The sequence below is a fragment of the Canis aureus genome, chromosome 27, assembly GCF_053574225.1.
Source record: "Canis aureus isolate CA01 chromosome 27, VMU_Caureus_v.1.0, whole genome shotgun sequence".
NCBI lineage: Eukaryota > Metazoa > Chordata > Mammalia > Carnivora > Canidae > Canis > Canis aureus.
Window position 1 is genome coordinate 30,702,654 of NC_135637.1, and position 17,132 is coordinate 30,719,785.

The 17,132-nt window shown below is 46.0% G+C and overlaps 1 gene segment (V, D, J or C); it reads left to right on the forward strand.

The window, feature by feature from the left end:
• LOC144299097 (immunoglobulin lambda variable 8-61-like) overlaps positions 1-16,899 on the forward strand; it is a 64,962-nt gene extending 48,063 nt beyond the window's left edge. The window contains 1 exon segment of the V gene segment in view: positions 16,491-16,899. Coding sequence covers positions 16,491-16,801 — 311 coding nt within the window.
• The last annotated feature ends 233 nt before the right edge of the window (positions 16,900-17,132 follow it).

The following is a 17,132-nucleotide window of genomic DNA, read 5'->3' on the forward strand; positions in this document are numbered from 1 at the left end:
GGGACCACAGCCACCAGCATCCCCTCCTGCTGTGCTCCTGCTTCAGGTGCTCTGCCCTGACAACTGGGTATCTTCAGTCCTGCCCTGTTCTGTCCCCCCTCCTATCCCCAGGCCACAGGTTCACCAGGTGGTAATGCTTCTGTAAAATCACCGCTTCCCATCTTGATTTGAAAAATCTTTATGCATTGTTTTAATATTTTAATATTTTCTTCGATGACTCTTTGTGCAGAAAACCGCCACTCCTCTCCTGACATGAATATGAAAGGCCCTCCTCTGAGGAGCTCCCTAAAAGTCCTTGGAGTTAGGATAGGCTCAGTCTTTTGCATGAGTTAGCTTTAGCTGCGGGCAGGCAGAGGAGGAGGGAAGGAGGCTCAAGCAGACTCTGGGCTCAGTGCAGAGCTCTGTGCAGGGCTTTAGCTCACTATCCTGGGATTATGACATCAGCAAAAACAAGAGTTGATGCTCTACAACCTGCACCTCATAGATGCACCCCTTACTCCATTCTATTTAATATGAAAGTAGAATTACATTTAGATCTTTCATCCATTTTGAATTTATCTTTGTGTATGGTGAAAGAGAGTGGTCTAGTTTCATTCTTCTGCATGTGGATGTCCAATTTTCCCAGCACCATTTATTGAAGAGACTGTCTTTCTTCCAATGGATAGTCTTTCCTCCTTTATCGAATATTAGTTGGCCATAAAGTTCAGGATCCACTTCTAGATTCTCTATTCTGTTCCATTGATCTATGTGTCTGTTTTTGTGCCATTACCACACTGTCTTGATGACCACAGCTTTGTAGTACAACCTGAAATCTGGCATTGTGATGCCCCCAGATATGGTTTTCTTTTTAAAATTCCCCTGGCTATTCGGGGTCTTTTCTGATTCCACACAAATCTTAAAATAATTTGTTCTAACTCTCTGAAGAAAGTCCATGGTATTTTGGTAGGGATGGCATTAAACGTGTAAATTGCCCTGGGTAGCATTGACATTTTCACAATCTTAATTCTGCCAATCCATGTGCATGGAATATTTTTCCATCTCTTTGTGTCTTCCTCAATTTCTTTCAGAAGTGTTTTATACTTTTTAGCGTATAGATCCTTTACCTCTTTGGTGAGGTTTATTCCTAGGTATCTTATGCTTTTGGGTGCAATTGTAAATGGGATTGACTTCTTAATTTCTTTTTCTTCAGTCTCATTGTTAGTGCATAGAAATGCCATTTATTTATGGGTATTGATTTTGTATCCTGCCACGCTACCAAATTGCTGTATGAGTTCTAGCAATCTTGGGGTGGAGGCTTTTGGGTTTTCTATGTAGAGTATCATGTCATCGGCAAAGAGGGAGAGTTTGACTTCTTCTTTGCCAATTTGAATGCCTTTAATGCCTTTAACACCCTTTTTGAACTTGGCCACGGTAACTTCTTGCAAGATACATCCACGAAGGCAAAAGAAACAAAAGCAAAAATGAACTATTGGGACTTCATCAAGATAAGAAGCTTTAGCACAGCAAAGGATACAATCAACAAAACTAAAAGACAACCTACAGAATGGGAGAAGATATTTGCAAATGACGTATCAGATATAGGGCTAGTTTCCAAGATCTATTAAGAACTTCTTATCTCAACAGCAAAAAAACAAACAATCCAATCATGAAATGGGCAAAAGACATGAAGAGAAATCTCACAGAGGAAGACATAGACATGGCCAACATGCACTTGAGAAAATGCTCTGCATCACTTGCCATCAGGGAACTACAAATCCAAACCACAATGAGATACCACCTCACACCAGTGAGAATGGAGAAAATTAACAAGGCAGGAAACCACAAATGGAGAGGATGCGGAGAAAAGGGAACCCTCTTACACTGTTGGTGGGAATGTGAACTGGTGCAGCCCCTCTGGAAAACTGTGCGAAGGTTCCTCAAACAGTTAAAAATAGACCTGCCCTATGACCCAGCAATTGCACTGTTGGGGATTTACCCCAAAGATTCAGGTGCAATGAAATGCCGGGACACCTGCACCCCGATGTTTATAGCAGCAATGCCCACAATAGCCAAACTGTGGAAGGAGCCTCGGTATCCATCGAAAGATGAATGGATAAAGAAGATGTGGTTTATGTATACAATGGAATATTCCTCAGCCATTAGAAACGACAAATACCCACCATTTGCTTCAATGTGGATGGAACTCAGGGTATTATGCTGAGTGAAGTAAGTCAATCGGAGAAGGACAAACAGTGTATGTTCTCATTCATTTGGGGAATATAAATAATAGTGAAAGGGAATATAGGGGAAGGGAGAAGAAATGTGTTGGAAATATCAGAAAGGGAGACAGAACATAAAGACTCCTAACTCTGGGAAACAAACTGGGGGTGGTGGAAGGGGAGGAGGGCGGGGGTGGGGGTGAGTGGGTGACGGGCACTGAGGGGGGACACTTGACGGGATGAGCACTGGGTGTTATTCTGTATGTTGGTAAATTGAACACCAATAAAAATTATTTTATTAAAAAAGAAAGTAAAATTATTACATTTCCTGAAAAAGATGTGTTTATCTACTTTTAGGTATTTGCACATGAGATGTAATGATTTTTACCTACTTTAGAATTATCCGATGCCCTCACTCATGGGGAATCCTGGAGGAATCCATAGACAAAGGTTTGCCTGCATATTTTAAGATAAGTCATTATTTTTCTTTTGCTCCAGATTTTCATTCTGAAAAATTCTTTGGACAGTACATCCACCACAGAAACATTTTCTCCCATAGATACCATCCCAGGCTGTAGTGTTTTTTCACACACACAGACACAGAACTCTCAGCAGTATGTTTTCTTACTCCTGGTAGACACCAGGGGAACTCAGGGGACTTTGGGTGAGGCTGGGTTGTGGGGTAAGAAGGAGGAGGTTGGGTCTCACCCCTGCTCTGCGCTCCACAACACCTGGATACCCTGGAGATGTAGGTGTCGTGTCTGCAGAGATAAGGAATGGACAGATTTCTTGTCACTTGACAAGTCCTAGACTCCTGATTCAGTGGATTGTTAACATGTTTGCTCTCACAGCAATTCTCTTGGCTAACATAATCATTTCAGATAAAAAATCTTTGAGATGCTTACCTGTAAATGTAAGTTCAAGACCTTGGATATTTAGAAGACCATCTCCATGGAGAACCATCCCTCAGCATGTTTCAAAGTTTTTAGAGGGAGAAGGGTCACATACCCTCATTCTTCATCTCTCTCTCTCTCTCTCTCTCTCTCTTTCTCTCTCTCTCTCCCTCATGGAAAGTCTTGTGTCCCAACAAAGGGCCACAGAACCTGTGAGCTCAGGTGCATCATTCCCCTCAGCACCAACTCTCCTCTAATCACATGTGGGATGTTTGACAGAATCTTCTGGGTCCAGGGGGATTTGGGCAGGAGAAATCCATGGGTGTAGTCATGGGGTTTAACGACTAATGTTCTATCCTGAACATGCTGGACACAAGTTTCAGAGACTCGAGCTGTGCCCAACCCAGAGAGTGGTCTGTCCCCAAATGTCCCTTTGTCCAAGAAGCTCTGTCTGTTTGGTAATTTCTTCCCCATGTCCTCAGTGCTGGGTGGAACTCATGGGTAGATAACTCTGGAAATCAGAGAAGCCTCATGAGAGGAAAGTCCCAGCATTCTGAATAGCAGGGACCATGTATCCATGGGTATGTGTCATGCTCTGGACTGGACCCTGAACTCTAAGAAGAATTTGTATAAGAGATACCACCTTAGCCCTGACCAGGAGTGGTCAAGGGAGTTATGGACAAATTCTCTCTGAAGATTCTCAGTGGAGCAAATAGTGAGCCCTGAAGTAATGTGAGCTGGCATACGGGGACTGGACTAGCCCTAATGTGGCCCTAATGCATGGAACACTGGGCAAAGAGTTGGGGAAGCAGGAGATGTAGGCCCTGGTTACCTTGTCACACACTAGTGCCTCTGGGTCTGGACACCAGGGCGCATTCTGGTTCCATTTCTGAAGAGTCAGGGTGATCAGAGTTAGGACCTGCCAACTGGCACTGCTTGTGCCCTCTGCTCAGAGATCACAGCTGGGACCTCCCCACCCCCTGGCCTTACACAGCCCCTCCCTTGCCCATGCCCCTGTCATCTCAGGCAGAGGGACCTGACCCAAGGCCAGGTGGGTGTCAGAAAGCTGGAGTCTCATTTGCACGGATGGGCCTTCCCTCCCAGAGAAGATGAAGAAGGGAAGAGAGAGATGAGAGGAGGCTCTGCTCACCTGTGGGACCACTGAAGGCAGAGTCAGTGATGACCTCCACCATGGCCTGGTCCCCTCTCCTCTTCAGCCTCCTAGCTCACTGCACAGGTGACTGAATGTGGGGATGGGGGAAGGGACCCTGGGAGGACATGTGAGATTCTGCTGCCTCTTCTTGATTCCAAACCCCAGCATCATCCTCTCTGTGTCTCTCCCTCTTGTAGGGTCCTGGGCCCAGGCTGTGCTGACTCAGCTGCCCTCAGTGTCTGCAGCCCTGGGACAGAGGGTCACCATCTGCACTGGAAGCAGCACCAACATCGGCAGTGGTTATTATACACTATGGTACCAGTAGCTGCAGGAAAGTCCCCTAAAACTATCATCTATGGTAATAGCAATCGACCCTTGAGGGTCCCGGATCGATTCTCTGGCTCCAAGTATGGCAATTCAGCCACACTGGCCATCACTGGGCTCCAGGCTGAGGACGAGGATGATTATTACTGCCAGTCCTCTGATGACAACCTCGATGGTCACACAGTGCTCTGGGCCTGGGAGGAAGTGAGACACAAACATGCTCTCTCCCCGGAAATGAGTTTTGCTTTGCAGCACCCACTATTTGGCTAAGTCAGCTTCCCCCTTTGTTTGGTGTAAACTGCAGTCTGTGGTCAACCTGACGGAGCTTTGGCTCCAAAATGATCCTGATTCTCTTCAATTCAGCCTCTCCTCCCTGTCCATGGCTCGAACACATTCTATGGTTTTCTTGTATTGAAGAAAAATTCCTTGGTGCCGAGAGCATGATGGCCTGTGTACAGAATCTATCAATGAAGAAAGAAAGGCAAGAAAAATAAAGATTAAATTAAATGTCCTTACAGCCTGCAACCCACTGTTAGAGACCTGACATATGAACAGATTGAGTTGCTCAAGGAACTCATGGCTGCCTCAGTGCCTTAATGTTTATCTTTGTTAAAGATTGAGAATAACCTCACCTTAACGGCAGCTAGATCATGAAGGTCCTGAAAGCCTTGCTTCCAAATTCCTTAGAGTTTTACACTATCCCTGACCTCCACTTATTAAAAAGCATATCATCAGTCCCTCCGCACAATCCCAGTGCAGCTTTCTGCCCACAGCTCCTGTTCCTGCTATAATAAAATCACCTCTCCAACATTATATATCTTGAGAATTTGTTCTTGACCATTGGGATCGGCAATCCTGTATCACTGTGACAAGTCAGGACAGAACAGGAGACAGAGTCCACCTGCGTCTGACTGAGGATGGAGCACTGTCCTTACAGTGTGCATTCACACCACCTACTGAACACCTAGTATGTGCCCCATGTGAGCCTAGGGATGTGGGACACTAGTGGACATGGAAGAGTCCCCACAATCAAGGAGCTGACAGTTTCTGGGGAAAGAGAGAGGACACAGAATAAACATATAATAAAAATAGGAAAGCTTGTCCCTGGATACTGAGGAGGGGTGAGCGTGGTGGGGTGGAGCTGGGACATTGGAGGTGTACCCAGGGAACCCCAGAATTTGATGTCCCACAATGACATCCCAGTCCTGCCCAGATAGTGATGGAGCAGGGTATGAGCAGTAGGGGGGATGTGGCAGGGACGTGGACTCTGTCCCAGTGAGAGTAGGAGTTCTGAACAAGGGGATGATGATGAGGAAAGTCAGAGTCCTCATGACATAGAGGAATCCAGGACAGGGATGAGAGTTGGAAGGAGGGGAAGGAGGTGGGGTTCTTGGAACAGTGAGGGGAGGGGCTCCACCAGCTAGGACAGTGTAAGGATCCATTTCTATGCAGGATAACATTTACCTCATGTTTCCAGGATATAGGATCTGCCCCTGATCCAGGGAACTGTTGATCAGGAGTCCTAGTGATGCACATCTCTGCTTACTCTTGACTGACCTTGATGAAACGTCACCAGTGCCTTTTGCCGTGGAGTTAAGTATTTCCTGTGTTCTTCAGGTCCCTTGTTTTCATAATAATCTAATTCTTATTAAAGAATTACTAAATCTAATTTGGCAGATTAACAGGAGAAATCAAGTTTCATAGCCTACATTGTGGGTATCCACACAGACGTGGAAAATTCCAAAGACAGTCAGGCACCATGACACATTCGTGAATGAAGGAGAAGGGAAGCTGTCTCATGACCAAAGAGGAGAAAGTGCATTAGAGCGAAGGTGAGAGGAGTTGTTTGGAAAAGAGAGTTTGTCCTGCTGTGTAGACACATGACTTAGGTAAAGAGGGAGCCTGGTAATAACTCTCTTCCTGGTACAAGCTGGCAGTTTAGGGGGATTATAGAGCTTTTCCTAAATCTGCAGATTTTCATTTGTTTAAATGAAACTAACTTTCATGCCCATGGGGTCCAATCTGGGGCAGCCTATGTTTAGCCAGTTCCCTCCCTTCTCTGAAATTTCCCAAAGATACATGTGATAAAACTTGTGCTAGCAGATTGTTCAGTTTTGTTGACCCTCTCCTGACAATAGGCCTGTTTATTTAAACCCATTTCAGGAGGGGTTGATGGAGGTGCATTCTCAAAGTAAGGTTTGTGGTTCAAGAAATCAGGTATTAAACATGAGGCAGTTGTATGGGGAAAAAAAAAGATGGTAAATGATCGAATGAAATTGTAGGTAGTTGCTGAGTTCTGAGGGTAACCAGTGGAGATGATTTCTTGATGTTAAGCTTCATGTCGTCACAGAAGGCTGTGACAATCTGACAGACTTTCCTGGCTTGTACTTCAAATGTGTCTGGTGATCTCTGACTGTCCCAGAGAGCCACTGGCATGAAGACCACCTCTACATGAGCCGCCGTGGTGACTTTCCTGAAGGTTCTATCATTGGATTCACAGTTACCTTTCAGGACTTCAGGATATAGGGCAGTTTGAATGCACTTCCAAAGGTGGGGGAAAATCAACATGCTAGTTTTCAGACTTGTAGCCAGAGATTTTAGGAAGCTAGAGAAAATCAGGATCAAGTTCAGATTATAATGAACAAGAATCAACTCAAGTATTTACTCAGATGTGTCATGGAAATATATGTTTTCTCAACAACCAGCCTCATTTCTACTAAATATAGTTGCAGCAAGCATGGCTCTTGTTAAAATGTGATTTGCTGCAACTTTTGTGAAAAACCTCTAGACAAAATACTTAACAGCTCCCCCAGTATAGAAGCTAAGTCAAAACTTGTGCCAAGCCTTGTCATCAGACTTAGCCTGCAACACGCATACACTTGGGTGCACTGTCTGTTCTTGAGGTACCCAAATATCCCAAGGTTTCTGCCCTGCTAGGACATGACCTCCTGACTAGCCTGGTAAAGCTGTTGCAAACTCTGTAAGAAGGTGGTAGGATGATCTTTCCAAGAGGTTTTACTGGATCTGTAAAGCCAACCTTAGTTCCCTAAATCTGACTGGTCATATCTGATTATGTGTGTATAGATGTATACAGATGCATATATCTCATTCAAATATGATATTCTACCCCTTGTTCGTTTCCCAGAGTTAGGAGTCTCTCATGTTTTGTCACCGTCTCTAATTTTTCCCACTCATTTTATCTCCTTTTCCGCTAAGGGATAGTGGAAGGAGAGATGGGGTGACTGGGTGATGGGCACTGAGGGGAGCACTTGACGGGATGAGCACTGGGTTGTTTAGTATATGTTGGCAATTGGAACTCCAATAAAATATATATATTTATAAATATATTATAAATAAAAGAAAATTTATATATATAAAACCAGTATGGCATTCTAGTCAACATCTTGGTAATATAACCGATGTTTCCAGTTATATCTTCTTATAAAAAAACAGAATCTTAAAACCTTGTGCTATTGTCATAAAAGTATAAGAGTGCTCAATGACAGATTGTGAGTTTTGCAAGGATCAGGTATGGAGAAAAGTTAAATAGTTTCTTTTCTTTTTTTTAAGATTTTGTTTATTTATTCGAGGGAGAGAGAGAGAGGAGAGAGGCAGAGACACAGGGAGAGGGAGAAGCAGGCTCCATGCAGGGACCCGACTTGGGACTCCATCCTGGGTCTCCAGGATCATGCCCCAGGCTGCAGGAAGTGTTAAACAGCTGACCCACCTGGGGCTGCCCAATTAGTTTCTTTTGTTCAGGAGTGAAGCAGAGGTCACTGTCCCACAGGGGGAAGGTGCTGAGGACCTGCTCTCAGAGCCAGTGTAAACCAGAAAGGGTTTGGGTTCCTCATCTGGGGTAAGGAGTGCAGGGCCTGGCTTCCTTTGAGTCAGCACCGGGGGGTTCACCACTGATTTGTGTTCTCTGATGTGGTTAGGATCTCTCCTGGCCTGGTAGAGACTGTCAGGGCCCCATTCTCTTTGTCCTGTTAAAATCCTCAACTACTGATTGGTTTTTTGTTGTTTGTTTGTTTGTTTTGTATTTCTTTTTAAATCTTAGGTAGATCTCCAAGATGTGTGCTGGTAAAGGAGAGACACTAGGACAGAGATCCCAGAATATAGCTGGGGACTAAAATGACTTCTCTTGTGTCAGGAAAGCTATATCTCTCACTGTGTTTTTTCTTTCTTTCTTTCTTTCTTTCTTTCTTTCTTTCTTTCTTTCTTTCTTTCTTTCTTTCTTTCTTTCTTTCTTTTGACATATTGGACACCCTGTAGCTTTATCTGCTCACACTTCGTCCCACTGATGGGTCACCTGGATACCATAGACCCTCATGAACAGAGTGCATCAGCATGGTCCCTCCAAGATGAGCAGCACAGCCAAGACAGCTCTCCCCAAGGACGGCCTGCATCACCCTAGAGCCAGCGGGGGACAGGGTTTCTGTCTGCATCTTCCAACTTTGGGAGGGGCTCCAGGGCCCTGGGATCTCCACACCCAGTTTCCAATCCTTGTGCTCACCAGCGGCTCCAGACCTTCCCAGTAGGAAAGGATTCCTCTGACCTGGGAAGCCTTAGGGATGCCTGAGACAGGTTCTAGGGGTGGCTCAGGGCTCCCTTCAAGGTGAGGGAGGCTGGCTGATTACTGTGACTCCCCAGTTAATTCAAGATGAACTATATTTCATACCCTGTGGGAGAGAACAGTGATGTGACAGGATGCACCACAGGGGACACAGTGACCTCTAGAGCACTCTGGTTAGCCTGCATCAGTATGTCCTCTCAGAGCTACAAGACAGCCCAGAGGAAGCTCCTGCCTGACTCATGTAGGATCACTCAGGACCCCAGGGGGCCCTGCTCTATCACCTTCATGCCTGTGAGGACTCTTGGGGACTTGGGTGATTCTGTCTCCAGTCAATTGATCCCTCCATTCTGCTCTGCCTGCAGATCCCGCCCCCCGGATCTGCCCCACAGGAAAGTCAATAAGACGCTGGTGTCTGGGAAAGGCCTGGGGCAATGTGTCCAGGTGGCTACCCTCAGGGACCCTTGCTCTAAGTATGACTTCCCATTGTGCTCTTGATGAAAAAGGCAGTAAGTGCCTGAGTCCTTTGTCTGCCATCATTTCAGTAGTTATTTCTTACTGGACTTTCGCGTTTATGTCACTACTTTATAGTTATCTATGGAAATAGATACTGTTTGTGTTTTTAGCTTTCCTCATTCCTTCTTTTTTCTTTGTATGAATATCATTCCTCATCTCAAAATTTGATAGATGTGAAATTACCTATTGTTTTCTAAAGTGTCAGGGATGCCTTAGTTTAATTGGAAGATCATGAGTATGATTGTTTTTCTGATAGGAGTTTAGGATCTCAAACATGAAGAGAAAGGAAAGAAGAACATGCATGTTTTATCAAACCAACAATTTACAAGTAGTTGCAAAATGAATGGCAGGCATTTTGGTATCTAACACTTGGGCAAACAGAGCTCTGAGTCTCATATTCCCCTGTTCCTGGAGACTCCTTATGCTCCTGCTAGTCCTCCTTCTCCAGGTTCCTTCCCCAGCCTTCCAGGACCCTCTGATCCTCAGCAGAGCACAATGGGAAATTGAGTTCAAAATGGTCCATGAGGCTCACTTGTTCACAGAGTGTTGGGTTCATTTCTGATAAAGAGACATCCTTGGTCAGCTCGCCCTGGACTACTGCAGACATGGTCCCTTATTAACGAAGAGGGGAGCACCATCGTTACATCTGTCACATGGACTCTGAGATTCCCAGTGTCCTCATGGCTGGAGGAATGACTGCTAGGATCCTCCAAAGACACAAGGAGCAATGTCCCTGGGGAGGGAAGAAAATGTCCCAGAGAGGGATTAGAGTTGAGGTGATTTAGAGGCTGGGCCAGGAGTTGGAGAATGTATCCATCTCCTCATACAGCTGTCAGGATTCTCAGCGAGGAACTTTGGGATGGACGTCACCAGGGTCATAGGTCATTGATTTGGTGAAAGATGTCTTCCTGCCAGTCTGTGTCCCAGGTCACCCTGCAGACATTTGTGTGTGTGAGTTCTCAGCATGTTCCTTTCAAGATCTCCCAGGTGACTTGCAGGTTACTGTGGGACAGGGAGAGAGAGGAAGCTGATTTGCATAAAGCACTTGCTTATTTTCATAGGTGTGGAGTCATGAAAAGGTCCTGGGACACCCTTCTCCAGCCGAAGAGCCTGTGGAGCCCACCTCCAGTGAGGGTCCCCACAATGGCCTGGATGGTGCTTCTTCTCGGGCTCCTTGCTTATGGCTCAGATCAGGGAAATGGGCTCTGCATCTGTTCGGGGCACAGAGAAACAGGGATTCATGTGACTCTTGTCTCCCATAATAGCAGCTTTCTCTCTTTTTGGTTTTAGGTGTTGATTCTCATATTTTGGTGACTCAGGAGCCATCACTGTCAGTGTCTCCATGAGGGACAGTCACACTCACTTGTGGCCTCAGTCTGGGTCAGTCACTACAAGTAACTACCCCAGGTATACCAGCAGAACCCAGGCAAGGCTCCTAGCAGTTATCTACAACAAAAACAGCTGCCCCTCTGGGGTCCATGGTCGATTCTCTGGATCCATCCCTGGAAGCAAAGCCGCCTTCACAATCACAGGAGCCCAGCCTGAGGTTGAGGCTGACTACTACTGTGTTACAGAACATGGCTCCTCACATGGGAGCAGCCTCACTTACCCACAACATTTCAGATAAGGAGGAAGTGAGACAAAAACCCCTGGGTCCTTTTATCTGGTCCTCTTCATTGAGAAGCTTCTGTGGAGCTTACAGTCAGGATCAGATCTGGTGTTGACCAGCAGGCTCTTACCATGGAGAAGGTCCACAGGAAGTTACCAGTGATGGCAGGGTCACTTGTTGCCTATCCTGGGACCTGCAGCTGTCAAGTTCCGGAATAATTCTTTTTCCTTCCTGGTTCCTGCCCTGAGACCCTCATGAGAGGCTCTGAGTTGTGTGTTTCACACAGAATAAGAGGTGGCTTTGACGTCCAGTCCCCTAGATCTGTCAGCCATGAGGTTTGCAAATGTACATTTACACGTGTCTGAGGACATGAGGCTCCAGGCCAGCTGTCACCTCACAGCCAAAAGAGGGCTGGACTGACATGTGGCCACAGCCTTGGCTCTCACCTTACAGGGGACTTATCCATGTGCATGAAGGGGGTTGAAACATTGCACTTACTTTCTGTCTCCTCCCTAGAATAAAACAGCAGCACCCATCCTGGTGTGCAATGGGTTTTCTCTTCACTGAATTACTCCATTCAGTTCATTTCATAGTTGAAAGTCGACTGCACTTATCGTTGTATAAAAAATTATGATTAGAAGTTTTCAAGTTTTGAGGATCCCTGGATGGCTCAGTGATTTAGCATTGCCTTCAGCCTGGGGCGTGATTCTGAGGTCCAAGATTGAGTCCTGCATTAGATTCCCTGAATGGAGCCTGCTTCTCTCTCTCGGTCTCTCTCTCTCTCTCTCTCTCTCATGAATAAATATTAAAATATTTTTTAAAAAAAGTTTTCAAGTATTATTCCATTCATGGCATAGTTCACATTTCTTATTTCGTAAAATGCCCATAGATAAAAATTCTAAATTCTACTACAATTGATTGATTGAGAACTGACAATACATATGGTCATAAATAGGAGCCACACAATGTGTATATCCATCTCTACTTGTCTTTTCAGATAGTCATTAATGGACACATTTCTAGTTTGCACTGGGAAGTGAGACTGGATGTCTGGGTCCTTTGTGATGAAACGGGGAGCTCACTGGTCACTGCTGTGACCCCTCCTGCCATGTTCTTGCTGAGAGGAGGCTTCCCATGAGCTGGGTCGCCCTGGGTGTGAGCTCTACTTCAGGGACAACCAAAGGCCTTTGCAGCATCTGAGCAGGGCTCTAATGGTTAGGTTTTAGTTCCAGATGTTCATGTGCTTCCTTCCCTGCATCCTCCTGCCTAGGCCACCCTGTGGAGAACAGGAGGAGAGAGACCCTTAGATGGTCCATTTGAGAGACCCCTCTTCATGGACTGAAGCTGTTGGACTTCCCCAGGGGTGGAGTGTGGATGTGCCTGAGGTGCCCCTGCTCAGGGATGTTGGTGGCAGTGAGGGAGACTGGGCAGGGGGGTTCCAGCAGATCTGTAGATTTCAGGGTTTGCTGCATGATGTCCTGCACATGTCCCACCTCCATATCACTACTTTCTGTACTAGTCACAGGCAAAGGGCAGCTGGGGACCCTCCATCTCTCTCCTCATATGTTGAGTGTCTTGTCAAGGAAGGGTCTAATCCTAATACATACAACAGGCCCTGATCCACCAGCACTCACACCTCCCTAGGCTGGTCCTTTCCACACCTCCTGATATGAATCTGGAGATTGCGAATGTAAGTACTTCTCTGGGTCAGTGGTGGCTGGGGCTCCATGGCCAGTTCCTATCATGACACAGCCCCTCTCTGTCCTCAGCGGTTCCCTGGATATATGTAGTAAATCCTCCATCTCTCAGGAAGAGGCCAGGGCCCCCTATGCATGACTGCAAAGGAGATGCAAGGAGAACAGTTAGGGTCTTTACCCTCACATCCTTTAGGGACACAGAAGGTCAAAGCTGAGGCAACGAAGAGATAAAATACCTTTATGAGATTCAGCAGGTTCTCTACCCCTCATTTCCAGTGTTCTGGGTCCCTCACTCTGAAAGCCATTAGAAAAAATGGGTGAAATGTATGTTAGGGGCAGCCCAGGTGGCTCAGCGGTTTAGTGTTCCCTTCAGCCGAGGGACTGATCCTGGAGACCCGGGATCGAGTCTCACATCAGGTTTCGTGCATGGGGCCTGCTTCTTCCTCTGCCTGTGTCTCTGCCTCTCTCTAATAAATAAATAAATAAATAAATAAATAAATAAATAAATAAATAAAATCTTAATAAAAGAAATGTATGTTAGACATCTCTAACACATTTTTGCCTTTTTTCTGTATATAAATAAAAAGTTCAACACACAAAAACATACGGAAAGTGGGAATAAAAATATATCCTCTTCCATCCCCTGCATTTAAGAACACAAAGCTGGACATTTGTACTATAATGGGTCCATCTGGCTTGTGAAACTTTTTGCATTGAAGTTTTGGTTATGTGCTGTCTATAGTCTTTATTATTCTCTAAAGAATAATGGAAAAGATACTCAAATTACTTGTCTTTTACTTTAACAGCTTGAGAGTCAAGATAAATCACCTCCATCGCATCACCTCAGCAGGATCCTCCCCATACTAGCACTGCAGTGAAGCAATCAGAGAAGGCACCATGAGGATCCGTACTTCTGGACAATAGGACGTGCTCCCATTCAATCAGGTCTGATCTTACAACTGAAATGTCCTGACACACTACAACAGACAAGTATAGGAAGACTTTTGAAGGTTGATTGAAGGAAGACTTCAAACCAATTGAGGAAAACACAGCACAGCAGGGAGAACCTGGGGTTCCTTCTCTTGTATTATGTCTCCTACATGTAAGATACGAGGCTGTAAGTTCCTCCAACCAAGAACCATCCAGAGGCTGAGAGCCATAAAATCAAGCCAAAAACCACCCAATCTCCAAAAGCACCAACTCTCATGGTCAGAGGATATTGAGATAAGTTGGCCTAAGGGGAGGAAATATTTGGAAAAACCTGCCCACTGCTTGCACACACTAATGAATCCCCCCACTGTGCCCTCATGCAGGGTTTACTTTATTGCTCAGCAGAGTCATGGTGTCCATAACCTCCTGGCAGAAGCAGGGAATTTCCTTTTGCCCACTTGCCATGGTGTCAGCTACTCAGTAGATGGCTTCGCCTCTATCCCATGAGAACATCAACAATTCTGGGCAAGGCAGGGCTAATTGGCTACTTTGTGCTCCAGTTCTTCCCAACCATAATTTTGGCATGTCCATGATCCCTGGGTGGCTCTGGGGTTTAGCACTTGCCTTCAGCCCAGGGCATGATCCTGAATTCCTGGGTTCGAGTCCCACATTGGGCTCCCTGCATGCAGCCTGCTTCTCCATCTGTATTTGTCTCTCTCTCTCTGTCTCATGAATAAATAAGAAAAATCTTTTTTAAATTGGCCTTGATCCCCTGGTAGGATTAGAGCTGAGACTAGTTGTGTGCAGTCTCTGAGTGATGAGGCACATGGAATGAGGGAAGCAGATGTGAAGAGGCACTGAGCTATGCATCAGATGCCCCAACCTGGGTAGAGCCCCCGAGGTCCCAGTGCTGTTTCCCTGACACCCTGTGGGAGAAAACAGTGATGTGACAGGACACACCACAGGGGACACAGTGATCTCTAGAGCTCCCTGGTCAGCCTGCATCAGTATGTTCTCTCAGAGGTATAAGACAGCCCAGAGGAAGCTTCTGCCTGACTCATTTAGGATCCCTCAGGACCCACGGGGGCGCTGCTCTATCACCTTCCTGCCTGAAAGGACTCCTGGGGACTTGTGTGATTCTGTCTCCAGTCTATCAATCCCTCCATTCTACTCTGGCTGCAGATCCCCACCCAGGTCTGCCCCACAGGGAACTCAATAGGAAACTGGTGTCTGGAGAAGGCCTGGGGCAATGTGTCCAGGTGGACACCCTCAGGGTCCCTTGCTCGAACTATGAATTCCAATTGTGCTCTTGATGAAATAGGCAGTAAGTGCCTGAGTCCTTTGTCTGCCATCATTTCATTTCTTATTTCTTTCCTTGTTTATGTCACTATATAGTTATCTATGGAAAAAGATATTGTGTTTTCAGCTTTCCTCATTCTTCTATTCTCTTGAGTATAGATACTGCTCCTCATCTCAAAACCCAATCGTAATGAAATTACCTATTCTTTCTAAAATGTCAGGGATGTGTTCGTTTAATAGGCTAATCAGGATTATGACTATTTTTCTTAGATATGAGTTCTGAATATTAAACATGAAGAGAAATGGGAAAGAACATGCAGGATTTATCAAACGAACCATTTACAAGTAAATCCAAAATGAATGCCAGTCAATATGGTATCTCACCCTGGGAAAAACATGAGGTCTATGCCTCATCTTCCCCTGTTCCTGGAGAATCCTTATGCTCCTGGCAGTCCTCCTTCTCCAGGTTCCTTCCCAGCCTTCCAGAGCCATCTGATCCTCAACAGAACACAAAGGAAAATGGTGTTCAAAATCCTCCATGAGGTTCACTTGTTCCCACAGTGTTGTGTTCATTTCTGATAAAGAGACATCCTTGGTCGGCACCCCCTGGACTCCTTGTAAACATGGTCCATGATTAATGAAGAGGAGAGCACCATCGCTACAGCTGTCACATGGACTCTGAGATTCCCAGTGTCATCATGGATGGAGGAGTGACTCCTAGGATCCTCCAAGGAGACAAGAAATAATGTACCTGGGGAGAGAAGAATATGTCACCCTGAGGGTTTAGAGTTGAGGTGATTTAGAAACAGGGCCAGGAGTTGGAATACATATCCATCTCCTCATACAGATCTCAGGATTCTCTGAAAGGAACTTTGGGATGGAGGTCACCAGGGTCATAGGAATGTGATTTGGTGAAAGAGGTCTTCCTGACACTCAGCGTCCCAGTCATCATGCTATCATTGGTGTGTGTGAGGTCCCAGCATCTGCTCCTTTCAAGATCTCCCGGATTATATGCGAGTTACCCTGGGCCAGGGGAGAGAGGAAGCTGATTTGTGTGAAGCACTTGCTTATTCTCTTAGGTGTGGAGTCAAGAAAAGGCCCAGGGACACCCTACTCCAGCCAAAGAGCCTGTGAGACCACATCCTGTGAGGGTCCCCACCATGGTCTGGATGGTGCTTCTTCTTGGGCTCCTTGCTTATGGCTCAGGGAAATGGACTCTGCATCCTTGAAGAGCACACAAAATCAAGGTCTCAGGGTGACCCTTATCTCTCATAACAACACCTTTCTCTCCTTTGTTTTAGGAGCAGATTCTCAGACTGTGGTGACCCAGGAGTCATCAGTCTCAGTGTCTCCAGGAGGAACAGTCACACTCACTTGTGGCCTCAGCTCTGGGTCACTGACTACAAGTAACTACACCAGCTGGTACCAGCAGACCCAAGGCCAGTCTCCTCGCATGCTTGTCTATGACACAAGCAGCTGTCCCTCTGAGGTTCCTGATCACTTCTCTGGATCCATTTCTGGGAACAAAGCCGCCCTCACCATCACAGGAGCCCAGCCTGAGGACGAGGCTGACTACTACTGTGGCATGCATGATGTCAGTGGGAGCAGCTAAAATTACCCACAGCATCTCAGATAAGGAGGTAGCCAGACAAAAGCCCCTGGGCCCTTGTCTCCAGCCGTCATCATCGAGAAGCTTCTGTTGAGCTTAAAGTCAGGTGTATGACAGTGATAAGAGACAGCTAAGCACAGTGACAGAGGCAGATGAGGTGGGGGGCATAGTCCTGGAGCCATCATTCCCGAGCAGGGACACATGCCCTAAGGTAGTGTACCCTTTACTGGTGACCGCAGTAGAGCATATTCCCTGGGGATGCTGGCATGAAATGGTGCCTCCCTGTAACGCTTTCCTTTCTTAGTCTTGATACCAATGGATTCTCGAAAATGCT